Source organism: Lissotriton helveticus, chromosome 5_1 (assembly GCF_964261635.1).
Source record: "Lissotriton helveticus chromosome 5_1, aLisHel1.1, whole genome shotgun sequence".
NCBI classification, from domain to species: Eukaryota; Metazoa; Chordata; class Amphibia; order Caudata; family Salamandridae; genus Lissotriton; species Lissotriton helveticus.
In genome coordinates this window covers 710159184-710183758 of record NC_136065.1, presented here as the reverse complement: position 1 = coordinate 710183758, position 24575 = coordinate 710159184, and the positions used below count along the sequence as shown (strand labels likewise).

The following is a 24575-nucleotide window of genomic DNA, read 5'->3' as shown; positions in this document are numbered from 1 at the left end:
CTTTCTATGATGTTGACTGAAGGAGCTAAATCTGTTTGCCTATTTCTGAATTACACATGCAGCACAAACGGTGTAATTCATAAGGATTTGTGCTGTGTTTTTTTACACCAATGCTAAATTACTAAAAGAAATCGTCATGACATAGGGGCAAGTTGAAAAACATTTAGTATATGTTAACAATGTGAAGCGCAATCAGACATCGCAAGAGAGAACGTCATATTGTTGTTATATAAGCAATAAATGATATGCCCATATGTGTGCATATTTTATACCATCAGAGCATCCTATTTTTAGCCTCTTGATACCAATGGCTCGTCAATTATTGCATTGACTGGGTTACTGAAGCCCTTGAGTAAGTGGTTCATTAGATGTAAAAAGCACCCGGTTCTCGGCCGCTTACTATCAGATGTACCTTTTCTAAAAGGAACGTGCGGATTTGTGTGCACAGGGTAATATATTAAAAAGGGGGGGCGCACAGTTGCCATTTACCCAGGTGATTTTTCTTCTGTTTATGCGCAGTTCTTAATCGGGTGGCCAAATAATTGTGTGCCAGTGAAAAAATGTGGGTGCCAAGGTAATTTTACAAACTTAGTCTAAATGACGCAGTTTTCATTCTTGATGTATTAGGTATATAGCGAGGTCAGGGGAAACAAAAAAAATAAGGCAGCTGTCGATGTCGTTGGTGCGAAAGTGACTGTCACACATTCACTGGCTCGGCGGGCGGCATGCAGTCTCTCAGAGGCTGTTGAAGTCAGTCGGTCTCGAATCAGAAGGCACACTGGACTGTGAGAGAGGCTGTTGAAGTCAGTCTGTCTCGAGAGGGTCATTCTGTGCTAGAGGCTGCACTGTGCGCAGTCTGGAAAGAGGCCTGCTTTCCCTGGTATTTAAAGAAAAGCACCACCTGCTCCAAAGTACAAGTGTTACAAGGCGACAGCAACAATCGCAGGGGGCCCGGCCGGGCAGGTAGGAAACTGATCCAGGGTCATACTGCCAGGGCCTCGGTCACCTGTTGGTGGATGGGCCGGTATTATAAGGGCACAAATAGAAGGGGAGCTCAAACCAACTGAACACAGGCAGAAACGACCTGCAAGCTTTCACAAGCCTTAGTACGCGCATTGGGCCTGCCTTTAATGTGATAAATCATACAGCCAGTTCTTCATAGCAGTTTGCATGTATTACTATGTTAATTGAAGAGCTGGTGGCATTGCTTTTCATGTTTGCAAGTATGCTTGTGTTGGTACACAAATCTTTCCTTTCTGTACTCAGACGTGGGGCTTGTTGTTCTGGTTTACTATTTATTTCGCTCGTATTTTATAGAATATGATTTATTTCCATAACTAAACATATACTCAGAAGTGGCTGCTCATCTCATGGCTCCGGGTTCGGTCGTGAGTCTAGAGTTTTTCTTTCTCTATGCAGGGACTATCCTCTTTCCAAACAGAGCCTTAAAGTGAATGGCACTGATAATTGGACTTCTCTGGACTAGTGTGGCTGGAAGTCAAAATGTTATCCATTGCTGTATTTTTACTGTGTTTTAACAAAGATTTTTTTTTGAAACTATTCTGTGTCCCTGTTGGCCTGCATTTTTTACAAAAAATGCGTGCCACTAGTAATTCCGAACATCTAGTGAAGAGTGGGCACACGAGGTTCATACCCAGTATTGTACCTGCCATTGTCTGCATTTGACAGGTAAAAAAAGGCATGGTGCCCGGGGCTGTCATTCTGTTCTCTTTCATAAAACCGCTTAACAGCAGGCCTTCTGGCAAATCTCAGCACAAGTATGTGTCTGCTGTCTGTAGTGTAGAGTGGAGAAGTGTGGCTCACTGGTTAGAGGAGGCAGACCTGGAAGCAGAGGTCAGCCCGGGACCAGGGTTCAATTCCCGGCTCGGCGGGGTCTTGAGTCCTAAAATGGGCGGGGTCTTGAGTCCTAAAATGTCCATGGACTCGACAATTCTCGCTCCGGTGCCTACTCGATTCATGGGTTCACACTCTGCGACTCTGGGCAATAGCTTGCTTAATCTCCACAACGGCCCCTCGCGGCGGGATGCCTGGCTTTCACCTTGCGGATACCCTGCCGGGGTTATCCCACAGGGGAATACCAGGACGGGTTCCCTAAGAAAGAAACCGCTTGGTGATTTGCGCTATATAAATTCCTGTACATTTAGTCTACAACCCTCAGGGTGAGGTAATTTTACCAAACCCAGCACGGGCCACGCACACCTTCACGGATCAATTACGATTAAGTTGGTCTCATCACCCCACCTTGGACATAACTGGACATAACTGTTCAGTCTGGGCTCTGAAAAAAATTAATTGCAAATGTTTTTCTGTTCCTTTAAAAGAAAATTGGTTTTCCCCCTTTTTTTTAAATGACTTGTGCAAAGCAGATTTTATAGAGAGAAATTTGCCAGACAGAGCTGTGTGTTTTTTTCATGATGCTTGTAACGCTGTGTCTGCTCGCTGTTTTGATAATGTATTGCAGTGGTTGCTCGGTTCAGTCCTGCACAGTGCTCTTCCTGCCCCCATGGGACAGATCTCTTTCCAGCCTTCTCCAAGGACTGCAATAACGTGCTGGGACATCCCAGGCTCTTTACGCTAATCAGGTTACAAATAGTGCTCTGTTAGCTCTGAACCTTGCTTACCCCAATCAATCACATGATACATATAGCTTATAAGGGAACAATTTTAAATCTCACAGCTCCTGATACTCTTGCTACATCATTATCATCGCCCTCATACATTCACATGCAGCTCTAAAGGAGCTGGTGCAATAAACCCACGACATCTGGGCCACTGCACTAACCCCAACAGGTAAACCTCAATAGTAGGATCAATAGTGGGATCCGAAAAGTGACGTCTATGTGTGTATTCATGTATGTATTTAATTTTGTCCACATGTAGAGAACTGCCCTCTGTACTAGATGCGTCTTCTACGAGCTGCACTTAATAGCAATGACCAGGCTTTTTGTTGGAGGGGCTAACATTACAGTAATGCCCAAGAGAAAGATTGTAGGCACATCCTGGACAAATAGCTTAGCGCATTATGTGGCATCTTTTTTAACTGTTGCCTATGTGGAACCTTCAGAGAATAAACACCAGTGATGATTCCAACTAATAAAAGTCACACCACCCCGGGATTGCAGGGGGCCATGGAGTCTCAACATGGACTTAAATGTGGAGCGCGCTTTCCGAAATTAGAAGCGCACCTTTCCTTGGGGCTCAAGGTGAGCTTACATTGGGCATTTACCATAAGAAGCATCCTTCTTTGGATTTAATTGACTACACGTCCCAGAATACCTTACGTACAGGCTCATAGAAGAGCAGATGCATATCAGAGTATGATGAGATTTAAATGAGGAGGTGTGGCCCGTATTGCTTCTTTCGACCGATGTGCCTCTATATATATTTACCGGAGAGAGCCCAGCAGGGATTAGGGCTGGTGAATCCGCCAGGCTTTTGATGTGAAACGCTGGGAAAGGGATAATTCCTGCAATGCGGGAAGCACCAGTCCTCTGGTAATTTGTTAATACACCATAATCACTTTTAGGCGGCATCTACTTGCACAAGTTCTGACACGTCTAACACTAGAAAACACCATTAGGATTTCAAAGCGTTTTTAAAAATTATTATTATTGCTGCATTTTCGCTTCTTTTTAAGGATATATTGTTATAAAAACACATGTAATTTCCCAGTAGGATGCTTTTGAATTAGCTTTTGGGCACATCTAGGTGGGAGCAAATGTCCTGAATACTGTTTAACATTTTTTTTTTTTAAGTTGTGGGGTTGCGTGCCTTAAGAACAGCATCAGCAAGAATAAGCAATTTGAACTCCAAGCTATCGGAGCTTCTTGGAGGCTCTTTTGGTTATACACCACATTTCTACCCACATGTGCCTCCGTCATTGTTTTAAAGTGTGCACAACTCAGCAAAATAAGACAGGGGTGGGCTAGCCTGTGGATGGGGTGCTATGCTATGCTATGCTATGGGCATTTATAGTGCGCGCAGCTGCTCCAGCAAAGGGTGGTGTCATCTCTAAGAGTAACTCTTATTCTGAAAGTGGCGCGGGCCCTTGGCAGAGTTGGATAGTTAGATGTGACCTGGCTCCACATTTCATCCTTGTGAGGTTTATAATATAAATATAACTGGGTAAGACATATTAAAATGCATGGAGGGTTGCTCTGTGGGTTAATGAATGTGAGGTTAGAAAGTTAGCAAATTCCTGGCTCAAAATCCCATTTTACTGCGTTTGTTGACTAACAAGTAACATAAATGTGGGAAATACCGAACTGTGGGGATCTAAAGCATGGCCTAAGAAAGGCCTGTGTGCCTGGGCAGAAGTCGAGGTGATCACGTTTAAAGTATGTATTTTAATCTTGTTTTAAAACAAAACACAGTGCACACCCTCTGGGAGAAACTGGACCAATACATGCTTAATATCTGCCCTGGCCTTGCCCGTGAAAAGCTCCCACTGCTTCTCCTGGGTTGCTTCCAATTTCATTCCCACATTCAACGAGTGTTCCAGAGAGGTAGGCTCACCGTAGAGTATTTATGTGGCCTGTTGGTGTCTCAGAAGGCTTTGCCGTATCTGTCCTCTATCTCGGTGGAGGGGATTGGGGAGGATAGGTAGGGAGGCTATCTCATATGGAGTGATAACAGGCTGAAATCGCCTCGAGGTGCCCCACTGCACTGCCCAGGGATGGGTGTTTCAAGCCATGACGCACTTTCGAATCAGAAAAACACAGTACTAGCCAGCAGCAGCAAATGTTTCCGCTTTTATCATTTACAATGCTTTCTGTGTAATTTAAGGTGCACAGAAAGGAACTGTTTTCTACACTACAAATTCTGATTAATAAAATGTGTTCTGACCAAGACTTCTTAAGGTCTAGTAAACAGTTACTTTTTGGTCCGTGGAATTTTAATGCGCATCAGCGCATCAACTGTATCGCGTAAACACATTTGGATTTGCAATATTTAAATTCGCCTGCAGTGCAAACTGTTATTGTTATTTTTATATGTCAGTAGTAATAATGTGGTCCATTGTTAGGGCAAGGCCACATCCTATAAACCATGTTTTGGTCCACCGTCGAAAGCATTTGAATTTTCCAGCTCTATTACCTGTGGCTTGTAAATAAATTTGGGCAGCCGCTATTCAAATTTGTCAGCCATAACAGCAGGTAGCAGCCAGTATTTTCATTGGCATAGCCTGTTATGAAGCTCTGTGGTTATACTGAATAAGCAGCTACCTATGTTATATGACAGCTCTTTAATAATGTAATACCTGCACTTTCACAATTGCTTTATTAACCTTCCTGCTTTCTCAAATTTGCTTGAAAATGCACAATTTTTCCACTATTTTTTCAAAATTTTCTCGGGGGGAATTCCCCCCGAACCCTCCTTAGGGGGTTCGGGCTCGCTCGCTACGCTCGCTCGCTACGGTGTAGTATGATTATCAGTTTACGCCCTACCACTTTCAAATGTCACCAGCCGCCACTGTACCGTGTATTGTATTCTGTAAGCATGGGTTCTTGTAGCAAATCCAACCAAACGCATTATAAAAAAGGCACCTACCATGTCGTGCTGCATACATTTTTTCTTGATATTCTACATAGCACTGAAAGAGATGGCTTACCAAACGACCTTTCGCCGCAGTTTCTGCATGACTCTGGCACCCCTTCACTCATCTTGAAAACAATACAATTTCTGCCGCAGAAAAGAAAGAAACTCCCTTTAGTCTACTCGTACATTATTTTAATGAACAATTTGAAGTCACTTTTAGAAAATGCAGTGGAAATCAGATGCAGGGCGTTAATTTTACATTATTTTGATTTGGCAAATCATCCACAAGGATTTAACAGTAAAAATAAATTAATATTTGTATGTTGTGTCTAACAGTGCATGCATTAAAATGGACACATGAAATGAAAGCGGTCCAAGCTTACACTTAAATTTGGAGATCAAAGGGTTTGAGTTGAAAATAAGTGCCAAACGGCCATGGCAGGAATTTGGGGGTGGCAGAGGGTGTAGGCGATACCCCAGCACTGTGCGTTGCTATCCCTGAGACTCTCCTCACAGGCCCTGGCCTCACAGAAAGCATGCACAAGGAAAGGGTGGCCCACAGTCCGGTCTATCTATTGTAGTTCTACGTCGTTGTCCCCCCTCAGCATTTCAGTCAAGTAGAAGGCTGCCAAGGGGTTGGGAGAGAGAATGTGATAGGTAGCACTACCCCATGTTCCTACAAGAGCCCCTTTGACAGCCCAATATCTAGAAGAGCAAAGCAGCCATGAAAAGCAGATATTACAGTTTATGGTGCCTCACCTCAGCGGGAGACTAAGCCTCTGTGCCTTATTTTTACAGCCCCATCTGCACCAGCCGGTCCCATACCTGCTATTGGCTAGCGTTGGGGCTGGAGTTGGAGTCTCCCCTGCATGTATTTTTTGTGTGAAATAGGCTTCAATCTGTGCAGTAGCAAAAGGCTGTGGTAAGCAGTGGTGCAACTTGGACTGATTCCAGGGAACGAAATAATGAAAGCAGGTTTAACTACTTTCCTCCACTATGGCCACCAAATAAAAAAAGGATGACGAGCTTGAGCCCCCTTCCCCCACCGGCCAGCAGCAGAAAACGGTAAGAGGTGCTGAAGGAAAGGTAAGGGTTAAATACAGTAATACAGTAATGCAACAGAAACTTTACTATCAAAACAAGTATCTTACAGTTTTAAACTTTCCTCCAGCCACATTTGCCCTTACGTATTGGTTATGGCCAGTGTACCTGTTTTTTTTAGGCTGATATCTGGTACAAACCTGTGGACTGGCTAACTAACCACAAAAGGGTTCCCTCATCCTGCATGAAAAAAAACCTTATGGTCCGCCCAGTATGGTGGGTTGGTCAATCCCCCAAAAACATTGATTGGGATTGTATTGTGATCAAATTCCGCAGGTCTCACTTGGTTCTTTGTATTGTAAGTTTTTGTGAACAAACATTCATCCGAAGGTCCAGAATGTGTGCGCTCCCCCAGGGTTATTTTTATAAACCACAATTTAGACCCACTGATCATACATTCACCCCAATCTCTGTATCCAATAGATTTCAGGCCTTGCCAGACTTGGATACACAGGATTGACAAATATCCCCAGTGTAACACCGACCTTGCCCCCTGGAAAATTCTCAGGATTCTGTTTCCTCCGACCATATCGACATACCAGATGATGAGCTAACTGCACCCAAGGCTAAAGACTTGAGCATTTTGAGCTGGAACGTAGCTGGCCTTCAACAGAGGCTTGGTAAACAGGACTGGCTACGTCTAATAAAGGATCAGGACATAGTTATGTTTCGCGATACCTGGGCCACCCAAGACTTACACATTAATGGGTTTCACTGTCATAATATTTTAGCACCCAGTTCCAAATCTGGCCGCCCCTCGGGGGATGATTTATTGGGATCACTATCTCTGCTGGGGGCAGCATCAAGTTTCTGCCTACCAACAGTCATCACTTCGAAGCCTTATCATATAAAAGGAGAGTCCCTTTTTATTTGATTACATTTTATAATAATGATTTTAACTCTATCCCTAATGAGAATTTCATTAAGCTCTTCGATTTCATCTCCCACCTTGAATCCCAGCAAGAACAGCATAAAATACTGGTATTCTTCTGGGGGTTGACTTTAATGCCAAACTAATGGATAGAGCACACAGCTCAGGGTCTCATAACCCCAGCTCTACCTGCCATAGGGGTGCTGAGTTGGCCATGTTTTGGAGCACACATAATTTCACCAATCTCATGGACATTGATGGTGCAAATCATGTAAATAACCACCCTGTGCAAACATTTAGAGGAAGGGGGTGTTCCTCTACCATAGATTTCTTTTTAATATCCCCTCATCTCACCGACCACTTATGGGAAGCTGAAGTTATTGCCACGAGCAAAGGTGACCACAATCCCATCAGAATAGGGCTGAGTCTAGCTCCACGGACCATGTTCACTTCGGAATGTGGGGCAAGGTATCTAACACCCTCCACTGACAACTTGAGATTAATATGGAGGGGCATAGATAATAATGACTTGTTTCAGACAGTGGTAAAGGAAAATATGCACCTTATAAACTCATGCTTATCATCCCAATACCCACTTCCTTAAGCTGTTCTTGATTTTAATAAACTTTGTGCAACTCTAAAAATTATTTTGTTAAGACCCACTGTGGAACCCACTGTGGAACATGACCCACGATGGTTCAATCACAAGTGCTCTGAGGCTAACAACTACGCAGAGCTTTATCATCTGATCCAAGACGTATTCTTGAAGGGAAATTGGGCAAGCAGAGGTATAAAACTGCAACTTCAACCGGAAAGGGTAAATTAAAAAAAACGTTGGGAGGCACTAGTGATAGCGGCAAACACCAAAAAGGGTGACCCATTTTGGTCAGCTGTGAAGGATTTGCGATCTATGGGGCAGCTTTCCACCCCTATTAGCTGCACTATTGCGAGCAAGCCCTGGGAAAAGCAATTTATAGAAATGTATGCTTCACCCGCACATGAGGCAGATCGCTTTGAGCCAGGGTCTCTAACCAGAATACAGATGACCCTACCCGAGGTTGAAGAAGCGATACATCCGAGTATGGGTAACAAAGCACCTGGACCAGATGGTCTACCCATTGACCCTATTAAACATAAGCCAGACTACTGGGCGCCCCTACTTTTAAACGTTTTTAACAACTTAATGGATGTTCCGTTACCCACCTCCTGGTCCACAAGCATTATTGTTCTGATTTTTTAAAAGGGGATGGTTCTCAACCCAATTGCTATAGGCCTATCTCCCTAATTGATAATACTTTTACAAATCTTATGTAGAGTCCTATACAATAAGATTTTAGAGTAGTCTGAGGAAAATGGAATTTTAGATCCCTGCCAACTGGGCTTCCGAAGTAAGGTGGGCACCAACGAACAATGCCTTAACCTTAATTTAATCATGGGCAAATACACCATTGAGCGGGCTTCTCCAATCCATCTGGCCTTTATGGACTTGACCTCTGCTTTTGACCTTGTTAGTAGGTAAAAGCTCTGGTCTATCCTTCTGACCTATGGATTGGATGAGCCCCATGTGTATTTTTTGGCACACCTTTACAAAGATTTTAAAGCCTGGGTGAGGATTGGATGTGGGGCGAAGCTACTGAAGCCGTTAATGTAGGTAGAGGGGGTCAGACAGGGTTGTGTTCTAGCCCCCCTTCTTTTTATTATCTACATTAATGGCCTCAATAAAACTTTAAAATCATTAACCTAGGACGTCCCAAAAATCAATGGAAAATCACTCCCCGTACTACTTTACGCAGATGATGCGGTCCTTATGGGCCACACTCTGAACTCCTTGTGTACGCTAGTGCAGGGCTTTGTTAACCATATAGACAGTCTGGACCTAAGAACTAATTTTAAAAAGTATTTTATAATGTCATGTGGTCCAAATAAACGTCTACTTAGTTCCATATCTGTGGGTAACCAGAAGCTGATGAGTACCAGCACCTTTCCTAATCTTGGGGTGATCTTTACTGCGAACAGCTCCTGGAGTGAGCATATGGCCCACTCCAGGAGCAAGTTCTCAAAGGCATCCAACTTGATTATTAGTCTCCCACACCCAAAGAGAACAGGTGCCATTTTAACCATTTAAAAAAAATTGAAGTCCCAATGTGTGTCAACATCTACGTATGCTGCTGAGGTTTGGTGCTTCGCCAATCGTACCTGCATCCAACAGGAATAGATTAGATTTTTCAGGAAGCTTTTAGGCACCCTAATCTCCACTCCCCAATATACCTGCCATAAGGAACTTAACTTAAATTTCATCAAAGAATTTTATTAGGGCTCGCCCTGCCCTTTTCTGGTTGTTGGTTTGGAAAAACTCGGCGGCATCCTCAACGAGAGAGATTATCAGTGACTGTATAGGATGCACGAAAGGAAAGGACATACCATGGCTGTCAGGGGTGTATCAGAGCCTTTGCAGCGTTAATAAGGGAAGAATGTATTCAGATCCTAGTGCAGCAATGGTGGCGAATAAAAGTGAGCTCAGGAGTGACCTCTACTCGCTATATAGAGCAGAAAGGATCAAAAAAGGAATCCAAAAAATCCCTTGTCCATAGATATATGGCTATTGAAAATTCTGTACACCCGCTGGCAAATTACATTACCCTGCCGATGAGCCACTGGGAGAGGAGCCTTCTATTGCGTTTAAGGGCTGGTACTATTACATTTGTATTATGTTTTCCCCTTGGTCACCACTTCGATCTTGATTGCATACCCTGCCCGTGTGATCGCCAGAGTGGCCAATCTATCTTACATTTTTTGTTTTTTTGTAAATACTATTTAAAGTATATTAAGTGGCTCTTAACTCCGTATTTTAAAAAGCATATGCCTATCAGCTTGGAAAACGCTTACTTGAGATTACTTACCCTGGATGATGAAGAGTTGATCTTTCGATAGGCACTTTTTTGAGGGTTGCAGTTTGAACACGCCAAACGATGTCTGATCCTTGAGCTTTATATCACCTACTAATGAATTTTTACGAATCTAAAGATTATTGTATACTGTATGCTGCTATGGTTTCACTATGACTCCCTAATGTGCACATTTTTTAACTTGCTTGTTGTTGTGTCTCTGTGCTTTTATGCATACGACTTTATCCAAGTAAAGAGTCTTTGAACCTTTGTATCTTACAGTGATGTTGCAATGTTAAAAAAATAATAGTAATAATGTCCTACTATGGCATTCAGAAACTCTTTCGAAAATGAACCTAATATCCTAACATCATCCAGAGTTCAGCTAAGACTTTACTTGTATGGGAATTCTTTTAGTTCCAGATGTCGCCTTACACAATGTACACATTACAATTAGTAATTATGGCGACGCTGTGCTTGGAGAAGTAGCAGTGATTCACATACAGTGATATAGAAATCATGGCTCAAATTTACTAAGGGCTTGCTTTGCCCTTGCTTCACGAAAGGTGATGCAAGGCAATGCAAGCCCTTAATCAGATTTACGAAGCTGCACAAAGCCACTTGCACAGCTCTGCGTGTCTTAGTAAATCTAGAGTATTGCGCTGCTTTGTATTATTCTGCATTGGGAAGGAGTTCCATGAGTGGAGTGTGGGCATTCGGATCTATGATGTTACAACGCGTTATTTTACAACGCAGACCGTTACATCGCAATTTTTACAACGCAGGATCCATTACAACGCATGGCATTACAACGCATGGCATTACATCGCAGATGCTATTACAACGTATGGCATTACATCGTAAGTATAGGTAAGTATACCTTTTTAAAAAAAATGTAATTATTTTAATTTAATTAAATTATTTTAATTAAGATAATAGTAATTATTTATTTAAATTAATTTTAATAAAAAATGTAATTAATTTTATTTAATTAATATAATTAAATTAATTTAATTTAAATATTTTTTTGATTGTAATTAAAATAAATTATTTAAAATAATGTATTTAATTTAATTATTTCAATTAAGAAATGTAATTAATATAATATAATTAATTTTATTTAACTTAAAAACACCCCTGTACCCCAAAACCCAAACCCTGCCCTGAAACCTAAAAACACCCCTGTACCCCAAAACCCAAACCCTGCCCTGAAACCTAAAAACACCCCTGTACCCCAAAACCCAAACCCTGCCCTGAAACCTAAAAACACCCCTGTACCCCAAAACCCAAACCCTGCCCTGAAACCTAAAAACACCCCTGTACCCCAAAACCCAAACCCTGCCCTGAAACCTAAAAACACCCCTGTACCCCAAAACCCAAACCCTACCCTGAAACCTAAAAACACCTCTGTACCCCAAAACCCAAACCCTACCCTGAAACGTAAAAACACCCCTGTACCCCAAAACCCAAACCCTACCCTGAAACCTAAAAACACCCCTGTACCCCAAAACCCAAACCCTGCCCTGAAACCTAAAAACACCCCTGTACCCCAAAACCCAAACCCTACCCTGAAACCTAAAAACACCCCTGTACCCCAAAACCCAAACCCTACCCTGAAACCTAAAAACACCCCTGTACCCCAAAACCCAAACCTGAAACCTAAAAACACCCCTGTACCTCAAAACCCAAACCCTGCCCTAAAACCTCAGTACACCTATACATATACTCCTATACTCATATTTATTAAAAAAATTACTTAAATTAATAAATTTAATTTATAATATTTAAAAACATAAATAAATATTTTTATTTATTTTTATTTATAATTAATATTAATTAAATCATTTATATAATATTAAATAAAATTAAAATAAATTATATACTTACCAATACTTACGATGTAATGGTATGCGTTGTAATAGCATCTGCGATGTAATGCCATGCGTTGTAATGCCATGCGTTGTAATGGATCCTGCGTTGTAATAGCTGCGTTGTAACAGCATTACGACGTAAAAGTTGCGTTGTAAGTGATACACACCTGGGCATTCCTATGCATCCTCCCATGGATTTTGAAGCATTCCCAGATTTACTAAGAGTAGTAAACCTGTGAATGTGTCAAAATGCTACGCCATCACAATAGATGCGTAACGAGGAGACTTTGTTTTACATTTTTTTTTTGTACTGAACAGAATCAGACAGCAGTACAAAAACAAATAATGTTAACACAGTTCTGATAGAATAGAATAAAGTGACATGGTGCGTTTTTCCGGAAGTCAAATAGCAGCGATAAGTATAGATGTAAAGCCTACAAACAAGAATATGCTGGTCAATCATAAAATTGATTTGGAACTGTCTGTGCGTTAGATCATATCAATACTCCAGCATTGTACATTACCAATAAGGTAGATAAACTTTAATGGTGTCTATCACCCTCCATGCATTTGAAACAGAAAAAAACATACTTCTACAGTACTAGTAAAAGAGACAACGTGTCATAGTGCATGCTACAAAAAGCAACAAACTCTGGGCCCGGCTCCTCATAAATGCCCATACTGAAAGTAGTAAGGTTCGACTTTTGGTATTACAAAGGGCATTTCGAGTAGTAAATGCCCTTTGTGGATATAGAAACTCGTAAAGTTAACCTTTTGTCTAACTTTACCTTTGTTAATCGAGCCCAAAGACTTTTATCAGCAAACCAGTATAGATAGATAGTAGCTATCAAATTACTAATCCAGATTGTACAGTACTGATGATGTAGGTAAAGTTTAATAGTGCATATTTTTCCTCCCTGCATTTGAAATAGCAAATATCATATCGCTAATCCAGATTTATACAGTACTAATGAAAACAAAAAAGCATCATAGTGCATACTACAAAGTACAACACGCAAAGACTTTTAGCAGTGAGCCAATATAATCCCCGCCTCCAAGATAAACAACCAAATTATAGATTACAGCACTCCTCCATTCTGAAGTACTAAAGATCTATGATGCTATGGCTGCTCAAGCTTATCGGGGCACATTTAATTGACTGATGACAATATACAAATTTAACACAGGTATAAGACATGCAGCCCTTTACTGGAAAGCGTGACATTTACAAGTTGTTAGACACGCATACATACAAAATCAGCATTGCGCCCTTTCACGAGCGTTGCGCTGTTAATGGTTTCATTGTTGTCTCTTTCCATGCTCCTCCACCCCCTCCCTTCTCCCCCTCTTTCCTTGTGTGGAAAAGTAAATTTTGCCATGTTCTGTGTCCCTACGTGTTCCCCATCTTATGTTATGTGTGCATGATTAATATGCATATGTATCCCCCATGTTTGATTAAAGACGCAATTACAGTTGTGTCCATCCCTAGTATGCCAGTTCCCAGTTCTCGTGAACACTACGAATATCAGGCCTATGTAAAGTTACGTTGCCATGTTTCTCAGTGTGCACGTTATTTCATTGTAAAGTCCCCGTTTCTAGGCCTCAAAAGGGCCCGGACACCAGATTCAGCTCCTGTCTCCTGAACCCTCGCTGAGGAGCGATACAGCCCCCACCTGTATCCTCGACCCTTCACTTACTTCCTGCCTCGCGGTGCCCGGCTCGGCCTGGCTCTGCCTACGAGTCTGCCAAGAGTATGTTATGATTCTAGTTATCAGCCCAGCCCTCCTTCTCTGCATTCCTAAGCTACTGAATCGCATCAATAGTTTCCGTCATTGTCTAGCCTTTACGTCTCCATGTAAGAGAAATACTGTATTAATGGTCATTTAATATTCCTCAACACGCACTACATGTAGAATAATGCATGCTCCAGTCTTAGAGTCTGTTAGCCTCTCCCCTCCTGACTCTTAGTTTATATCAACATGTCCTCTAAACATTAGATACTAGATAGGATTTAGGTACATGTCGCCCTGACTCTCCAGACTTCAGTCTCTGCTCCTAGCGCAGAGTTCATAGCCCCCAGCTTCTCATAGTAACACGTCATTGTCAGTTTGCGCGCACCATTAGGTTAGAGGTCCCGGCTCCTTAGGTAGCCCCCTCCATGTTTCCGCCCCATTTATGACATATTCTGTTACGTTTACATCACATGTCTATGTATACGCCTCTTGTTACACCCACTTTCACCCTTATCTTTCGCGACTGCTATTGACCACACCCACTGCTCCGCCTATCGTATGTATTGTAATGCAACTGTTTTAGTATATATGCTTGTGTACTGTTATTAAAGTTAGCGCGCTCATTCCCTGTCCCCCCTGCAGGGCCCTGCCATCCTGTTCCCGTGCAGGTTGTCCTGTTCCTGTCCTTATGCTGTATTAAACCTGCAAACTCCTACTACCTCGAATCTTGACTCTTATTTATTGAGCTATCTGTTATTGCTATGTCCAGTCAAACCTAGATCCGGTATTATTTATTTATATACCACATAATGGCGCCCGAACAGGGACTTGCCCTTTCCCCACGCGCCGGTGAAGCCACGCCGGCCCCCTGACCCTCTGCAGCCGTGACGGAACCATACCGTGCACGTGCAGATATTTCTGCTTCAAGTATCCCTCAGGCCCACGGAGGAGACGGAGGTGGCGGTCCAGCATCCAGACGAGGCGGTGGAGGAACGCGGCGAGTCCCGACCAGAGCCCAAGCCGAGAGTCCAAGGTCCGAGGTATCCGGAGGCCCACCCGTAACAGAAGTCCGAAGTTCGTCCGTCCGGCGTCGAAGCAGTCCAGTCCAGTCCGAGGCCTTCCGTTCTTGCTGCCCGGTGAGTACCGTTGCTGGGGTAGTATCTAGACAGGGTCAATCTAATTGACTCTGGTCCGTGGGTTTTGGTGGTACACAGATCCCAAAACGAAGTGTCCACTTCGGTGGATGCGGGTCCTGACGTGTCTCTTTATGAGACCGGTAAGTTTCGTACTGTTTTAGCAGTGCATCTAGTTTCTGTTCTAGTCAGTTCTGTTCTCGAGAAGATTCATGTATTCTGTTTTCAGTATTCCAGGTAGTATTCTGTTCGAACTGTTATTTTAAATGTTCTTCATGTATTTTAATGTCGTGGTATGAAAGTGGTGTAATTATCGTGTTCATTGTGTATTGTATTGTGTCTAGATTACAGTTCAGTCATGCCCTTATTTTCTAAATTACGTCAGTTAAAAACTAGAAAAGGTCTGTTAGAAGCAGCAGTTCCTGTCCCGCCTAGGGACAGTCCAGGTCATTTTATGTATCAGAAGCATGGCATAAGTGCCATATTATATCTAGATTTATGGGTGGAGTACACCAAAGAGTTAGAAGAAAAGTATAGATGGCCTGTATCAGGCACATGGGATGCCGAGTGCATCATGCGAGTAGAAGAAGCATTATGGAAAAAGAAAGCCAGACAGTCACAGAAAGATGCCATCGAGTTATGGCGCAAAGAATCTCATAAAAGAACCGAAAAAGAAATCAGAAAGTCAGAATTAAGTAGAGAATCCTTAGAACGAGCCCAAGAAAGGGAACTAATCGAGATAGGTGAACGAGTTAAAACCGAACAGTCAGACAGACAGAGGAATGCCCTTATTAAGGGTATGTACCCTCTTCTTGCCGAGGGCTTGCCAAAAGCAACCCCGGAGGCATCCAGTAATTTTCCGCCACCCTTAGTTCCGATCAAGCTACGTCACAAACCGACCGCAGCTGATATTTTTATTTCGTCCTATTTGGACGACACAGTCCCAGAATATGCAAATCCTGTTCCGCCAGCTCCTGTAAATAATGTAAATCCTGCTCCTCCAGACACCGGAGTACCTGCCACGGTACCCCCGGTTCAGCCTACATTACAATTTCCCGCCGCGCCAGTACGAAGAGTATCAGTCGACGATTCCAGTTTAGGGGCCGCAGGAGGAGGTCCTCCTGGTACCCCGCCGCCACACCAACGAGTAACGTTAGTCGAGTTACATGAATGTGCGTTACAGCGTACGCCCAAATACAAGTCCGTTGCAGAAATCCGACGAGCCCTTACTGAATGCCGCTATGATCCAGTTGCAGGTGATGATAGTACAGTTATATATTCCATCCGTGTAAGACGGGTGACCGGGTATTTGGATACCCTACCGAATATGAAAGAAGATCTAGACAGAATATATCGTTTCATCCGTACAGGGGATGATCCAGAAAGTATTGGCGAAGCCATGTCTCAAAGGAAAGCTGAGATCCAGCTCATGTTATTAAAGTTTCTGATTAATTGTTTAATAAGAGAACAAGATTCTCCGACTAAAGATCCAGCCGAAATGAGAATCCTGACAAGGTGGAGTGATAATATAGCCGAGGGTAAGCACAGAACCATCAGTAGTATAGAGAGTATGTACAAGAAAATCCATAAAGAAATAATAAAGTTACACGAACAACGTAAAGCAGCACAAGTAAGCGAGAAAGAAAATGACTCTTCTACTGAAGAGGTAGAGGACGAGAATCCCGCCAGAATAGCGTATGTAGGAAAATCGAGATTTCCAGACCGCCATTTACGCCTAGAACACAAGAAAACTGTTCCTCATCCAGCACCAGAGCAAGGTTCTCTAGAACAAGTATTTCAAGCTACCGATCATATTCTGAAATCACGAATCGGTTACAGTGAGTTAAGTACTATGCATGAACAAGAACTAGCCCGATCAGCAGTCCGATGGATTACTGATTCTACCACTTTTCCAGATGAAATAGTGGCACAAATGTTTCTGAAACTGCCCCCAGCCGAGCAACGACTGGTGGGTATGTATATGATCCAGCACCTCATTACTCTGTATGAGGGTCAACATTCTGATCCAGGTCCGTTACACGATGTCCTGAATGAGTTACTCCAGTATAGATGGAAAGGTCTAGGTACCGATTTAATTAGTGTTATTCTAGAACAGCGCCACAAATATAGAACGTTCCTGAACCCGCATTTTGTTCATGTCTCACCCCCAGAAAGTAAACCCTTTTACATAGACAGACAGAATCCGTTACGAGAAGTACACCCAGTCAGGACAGCGGATGGTGAAATGCAAAGAGTATTTGTTTACACTCCGATTACAAAGATGGAACTCTTAGAGATGAAGAAATTAATTCCCTGTCATGACAAAGATCCAGCAGGGTTCCACCGAGAATTAAAAGACATGCTCCGTATGGGAGAATACACGTATCCAGATATTATTAAAATGCTAAAGGTCCTGTTGCCCGCAGGGGTATATGAAAAACTCAAGGAAAAAGAATGGGAGGTGGGAGAGAAAAAGATCGATTGGGCAGTTCTAGAAGCTGAAGATAAGATACGAGTACCAGGTACCGGTCTTGGAGAGAAATGTAAAGAATTACCAGAATTGCTAATACAAGTTTTGCCCAGATTATTAGCCACTAAAAAGGAAGACTGGGATGCAATCTCAGCCTGTAAACAGAAACAAGACGAAGACACTAGTGATTTTTATTCTAGATTTGAGAAATGCTTTAGTATTAACAGTGGCCTCAAGACAAGTAGCGAGTCATACCCTCATCTCTTTGTTACTAAATTAGTCGAGAATTCGAGTCCACAAGTTAAGAATCGAGTTTTGAAAGTCGAAAGTACCTGGCAAGCTAATACCCCGTCCCAAATGTTACAGATGCTCCAGTATCACCAGAATAGAATCAGAGAAGAGCAAGATCATGAAAGGAAACGTATGAAAGACACGAAAATGAAAGTACTAGTTGCACAATCTGTTCCTCAAGACAGTCAGAAGAGGGGTCCGAATCAAGCCAGTCATCCTGCAGTTCCCGTTAAAGGGACATGCAATTATTGTAAACAGCCAGGTCATTTTATAAACGAGTGTGCAGTTCTGAAACACAACATAACTACCGGTAAGACTAAAGAAAGACCACGTCCGTCTAGACAAGAACAAGTTTCACAGACTTCTCAGCCACAGAATGCACAACAGACAGTTCCAGTACCGCAGCCTATTGCTGCAACACAGCATGTTACACAGCAGATGTACCAGTATGCACAGTCCGAGTATCCAGAGTATCAGCCATATTCATGAAACAGCCTAGAGAGGGAGGTAGGCTTGCCTCTCATCGAGATTCCTGTAGATCAAGAAGGTCCCTATGTTCATAGTCAAGTATTAGGGAAAGACAGAAAGTTTCTGATTGATACAGGGGCAAGTAGGACCACCATTAGTCACGCCGAAGTTCCAGGGGCTCCGCTCTCAGGCTCTAGAAATGTTTCCCTTGGATTTTCAGGGAAGCCTATTGTAAACGAGATATCTAAGCCAGTTACTCTAGAAGTAGGTCCATTGTCCCGCACTACTGATCTATTACTTACAAAGTCATGTCCAGAAAATTTGTTAGGTATTAAAACACTGAAAGAATTAGGTGCAGTTATTTGCTGCTCCCCAGAAGGAATACGACTGTTCCTACGTGACTTCAAGGGTCACTATGTATTACGAGATTTTGATCCGAGATTGTCTAATGTTCCGCAGCATCTATGGGCGCAAGGTCCAACTGATGTAGGTTATATGCAAATCACACCCCATTGTGTGACTCTCAAGCCAGGTGTAGTGTTACCACGAATCAGACAGTACAGATTGCCACCTGAGGCTGTAACAGCCTTATCCAAAATTATCGACGAGCTCATCGCTCAAGGAGTAGTTGTAGAAACTGACTCCAATGTATGTAATTCTCCGATCATTCCAGTCATGAAACGTACTGATCCAAATGCACCCCCAGTATATCGATTAGTGATTGACCTTCGATAACTCAATAAATGTATTATTCCCCAGTACCCAGTTGTCCCAGATATCTCTTCCCTATTGACAGCCATTGATTCCGAAGCCTCATTTTTTACAGTCATAGACCTCAAGAACGCGTTTTTCAGTGTCCCCATTCATCCAGACAGCCAGTTTCTTTTCGGATTTTGTTTAAATGGAAGGAGCTACCAATTTACACGAGCTCCTCAAGGTTTCACAGAAAGTCCTAGTATTTACAGTCAAGCACTTAAGAGACAACTAGACAATATTCACATGCCAACAGACACTGCCCTGCTCCAGTATGTCGATGATCTACTGATCACAGCCCGTTCTGAACGTGCTTGCGAGCGAGCATCACTTACAGTCTTGTATTTCCTTGCCGAGATGGGGCACAAGGTGTCCCCTTCGAAGCTTCAATTCTGTGTCCAGCAAGTGATCTACTTAGGCCACTTACTGTCCAAGTGGGGTAGGCAGTTGACACCAGACCGTATCCAGTTAATAGCGAGTCTTCCTCAACCCAAGACCCAGAAGGAGGTACGTGCTTTTATCGGCCTCACTTCTTATTGCAGACAATGGATTCCTCAGTATGCATTCCTAGCCAAGCCACTGATACAGTTAACGACACAGGAGGCAGCGTATCGACTGTCCTCCCTTGGACATCTGAACATACACTTAGTTTCAATGAGTTAAAGAAAGCTTTATGTCAAGCTCCTGTTCTAGCTACACCGAACTACAGTAAGCCTTTTACACTTTTCGTCACTGAACGGGAAGGTACAGCATTATCTGTTCTCACACAAGATCAAGCAGGACAATACAAGCCCTGTGCTTATTTTTCGAGCACACTAGATCCTGTAGCCCAGGCTCTGCCTGCGTGCCTCAAGTCAGTTGCAGCCACAGCACTAGCTATCAGACAAAGTGATTCCATAGTATTAGGACATTCCTTGACAGTACAAGTTCCACACTCCGTGGAAGTTCTTTTAAACCGAACACAGACTCAGCACTTGACAATTGCATGTTTAACAGGTTATGAACTGACACTGTTCCAGCCACACATAGAAATCAGACGCTGCAACGTTCTAAATCCTGCTACACTGTTACCGTCAGTTATTTCGAATCCTGCCACACACGACTGTGTGGAAGTAGTTAACACTATGACTAAGCCAAGACAAGATCTGACAGATATTCCATTACCAGATCCCGACCTGACACTTTATGTGGATGGTTCATGTATGAGAACAAGTACAGGAGAACTAGTAGCCGCGTATGCAGTGACTACTGACACTGAAGTTATAGAAACACACCGTATTGACACCCTGTCTGCTCAAGCAGCAGAGCTAGTTGCTCTGACCCAAGCCTGCATACACGCCAAGAACCTGAAAGTTAATGTTTACACAGATTCACGCTACGCATTTGGAGTCGTACACGACTTTGGAGTGCTCTGGCAGGAGAGAGGTTTCATGACTTCTCATGGAACCAAGATTCAGCATGGTCTCCTTATTCAGGCTCTGTTAGATGCCATACACTTACCAACATCTATTGCTATCATGAAATGCAAAGCACATACGAAAGTTACTGACACTATTTCTCAAGGTAATGATCTAGCAGATCGCACAGCCAAGCTTACAGCACAGACTCCAGACGTTTCAGTTAATCCGACACAGACACATACTCCAGATCCGACTACATGTATGACAGTTAAGGACCCCACTCAAGATGTCATAGATATCCAGTTACATGCTACTCCCGATGAAATCAAGAAATGGTCCGAACAAGGAGGGGTCCAGACAGATCAGGGATGGGTAACGAATAGAAAAGCCACATGGTTTCTCCCCGACTCTATGGTTCAAGTCATTATCAATACCGCACATAGTCCAGCACATTTAGGAGAAAAAGCTATGTTAGATAGTATCCAGAACATTTGGTTCAACAAGCATTTACGAGCTGCAGCCAAGCAGAAGGTCCGTACCTGTATGATATGTTGCCAGTTTAATCCAGGTAAAAGTGTCCCGGTGGAACAAGGTGGATTCCAGCCCCCTGACCACCCTTTTGAAGTCCTCCAGATGGATTATATTCAGATGGAGCGATGTCGAGGTTTCAAGTATGTCCTTGTAGTTGTATGCGCTTTGTCCAGGTGGACAGAAGCATATCCAGTCCCAGATTACACAGCCGCGACCACTGCCAAGCAGTTGGTTCGTGAATTCTTCCCCCGCTACGGACTCCCTAGAGTCGTATATTCTGATAACGGCCAGCCATTCTCATCTGAGCTTATGAAACATATTTCCCTTTTGTTAGGGTACCAGTGGAAGTTCCATTGTGTACGCCATCCTGAAGCAGCCGGTCTAGTAGAGAGACATAATCAGACCCTGAAAATCCGCATCGCCAAAGTATGTAAAGAGAAAGGTGTGGACTGGCTAGTAGCTCTGCCAGCCGCTTTGTTTTATATGCGCATGGTCGCACATTCCAGATCAGGTCTGTCCCGTATGAGGTCGTATTCGGCCGCCCCCCAATATGTGGGGTACACCTAGACCCCGAAGTATTACCGATGTTTCAAGTAATATGCTGACAGATTACCTAGCTTCCTTGATGTCTGCCCTACACTCTTGTCGTTCACAGGTTGCCGCCGCATTTCCAGACAATACCGAGGTGGCACCGCATGAAATCGTTCCCGGATGCATGGTTCTTGTCCGGAATTTTGATCGTTCAAGTCCGCTGGAGCCCCGCTGGAAGGAGCCCAAGCAAGTCCTCCTGGCCACCCGTACTGCCGTCAAGCTGGAAGGCAGGAAGGGCTGGGTCCACCTGTCTCATGTGAAAAAATTTTACGGACTAAAGACTGTTTCAAAGAACATTTCCGAGGATTTCAAAGATTGCCAAAGTACTATTCTCAAGGACTGTCCCGCAAAAGACAATGATACAGATTCCTCCCTGTTAGGGAAAACTCCGCAGCAGGAGTATAAGAAAAAATTAAGGTCTAGTAAAATAAGTCAGCCAGTTTGATTGTCTAAGTCCTCCCCTAGGTGAAACGGTTAGACCGGTTTCTGACATGTATATAATAGACCCCCATAGTGAGAGAGTTAGTCAAAACTCAATCCGATGTATCGTTTTTCTAAGTTTCATATTGTTTTTCAGCCTTATGATTACCTGCACAAGTTATGCATTATATTCATATTTTCCAGTTTCTAATGTAAATAAGTCTTCTAATGTTACAGTAGAGCACACGTTTAGTGATCTACCTCCTTATGAACTATCTTATCGTCTTGCTATGCGTAATAATTCCTTTATCCGCATGTTACATTATTCACACCAGACCAGCAATGCCACTAATTGTTGGGTGTGTGGTCGACTCCCCCCTTTCCAGACACCGAAGGGAGTTCTGCCACTCTTTCCTTATCCATTTTCACATAATGGTTCGTGTGGAGCATGGTCCACGTTAACGTCATCCTCAACAGATATGTCTTTTCTTAACAGTACATGTTTCCCAGACAAGCAAGGTCTTCCCCACAGAACAGGGTTAGATCTAGAAAATGAAGTTTACAATTTGGGTAATTATTCTTCGAATTTCATGGTCCTGAATGTTCAGTCTGATACTACTCCAGACTTACCTGCTATGTCAGTATTACCAGTCAAAGGTGAATTATGTGTCCGAAAGAATGGTTCCGTACATGTAGGTCATAGTGATTGTACTACTATTGTTAAGTATAGTGACAGTAGGAAATCTATTTTCAAAGCTTCACGTCATTCTTATTTTGTTTGTGGTCAGACCGCATATGTTCGTCTGCCCCTCGATTGGGAGGGAACCTGTTACATTGCCTTCCTACTGCCACCAGTTTTTCTAGCCCCACCTGACTATCATAGGAATTCCCACCTAGTACATATCAGACACAAGAGAGACCTCCCGATTGTCGATTATACTGAAACTGCTCTAGAACAATACATAGATATCAATAAAGGTGTCTTCCCCTATTTAGGTACTGTTGTGAATAGTAAACTGATACGTAGATTAACCAGAACCCTTGAAGCAGTAGTGATTGAGACTACTTCTGCTCTAGGTAACTTAACCGAAGAGCAATCCTTTATGAGAATTGTCGTGCTCCAGAATCGTCTCGTCCTTGACGTCATACTGGCCGATAGGGGCGGGGCATGTAGAGTCATCGGATCTAGTTGCTGCATTTTCATTCCTAATAACGCGCCGTCTGTTTATTCAGCTATTACCAGACTCCATAATATTGCCCATATGTTACACCAAAATCCAGGCACCTGGACATGGTCCGGTTGGTTCTGGAATATAATTTCCGCCTGGGGAAGGAAAGTATTGTCATTTCTGGTTATTGCAGTAGCGATCATATTCAGTTGCTGCCTCTGTATACAATGTGGCCCTGCGATTTGCGGCATTTGTGCTACCTCTTGTATTCCTAGTCCTAAGTCCCGTCCTAAATCCAGTTCCAAGACAATTCGAGACGAACAAATGATACTGTATGAAATGATAGATGGTATCATGAATATTGATGTTTCCTGATGGAAACGTAGTGACAAGGAGGGAATGTGGAAAAGTAAATTTTGCCATGTTCTGTGTCCCTACGTGTTCCCCATCTTATGTTATGTGTGCATGATTAATATGCATATGTATCCCCCATGTTTGATTAAAGACGCAATTACAGTTGTGTCCATCCCTAGTATGCCAGTTCCCAGTTCTCGTGAACACTACGAATATCAGGCCTATGTAAAGTTACGTTGCCATGTTTCTCAGTGTGCACGTTATTTCATTGTAAAGTCCCCGTTTCGAGGCCTCAAAAGGGCCCAGACACCAGATTCAGCTCCTGTCTCCTGAACCCTCGCTGAGGAGCGATACAGCCCCCACCTGTATCCTCGACCCTTCACTTACTTCCTGCCTCGCGGTGCCCGGCTCGGCCTGGCTCTGCCTACGAGTCTGCCAAGAGTATGTTATGATTCTAGTTATCAGCCCAGCCCTCCTTCTCTGCATTCCTAAGCTACTGAATCGCATCAATAGTTTCCGTCATTGTCTAGCCTTTACGTCTCCATGTAAGAGAAATACTGTATTAATGGTCATTTAATATTCCTCAACACGCACTACATGTAGAATAATGCATGCTCCAGTCTTAGAGTCTGTTAGCCTCTCCCCTCCTGACTCTTAGTTTATATCAACATGTCCTCTAAACATTAGATACTAGATAGGATTTAGGTACATGTCGCCCTGACTCTCCAGACTTCAGTCTCTGCTCCTAGCGCAGAGTTCATAGCCCCCAGCTTCTCATAGTAACACGTCATTGTCAGTTTGCGCGCACCATTAGGTTAGAGGTCCCGGCTCCTTAGGTAGCCCCCTCCATGTTTCCGCCCCATTTATGACATATTCTGTTACGTTTACATCACATGTCTATGTATACGCCTCTTGTTACACCCACTTTCACCCTTATCTTTCGCGACTGCTATTGACCACACCCACTGCTCCACCTAT

The 24575-nt window shown here is 43.2% G+C and overlaps 1 protein-coding gene across 2 annotated transcripts in view; it reads right to left on the bottom strand.

Annotated features, from left to right (window-relative positions):
• The window catches only part of LOC144754857 (uncharacterized), a 1464081-nt gene that overhangs the window by 1349735 nt on the left and 89771 nt on the right, over nt 1-24575 (bottom strand). For both annotated transcript variants that reach the window (XM_078643119.1, XM_078643120.1), the window contains exon 2: nt 5630-5700. In XM_078643119.1, coding sequence (XP_078499245.1) covers nt 5630-5681 — 52 coding nt within the window. In that variant the 5' untranslated portion in view covers nt 5682-5700. The remainder of the gene's footprint in view (nt 1-5629; nt 5701-24575) is intronic.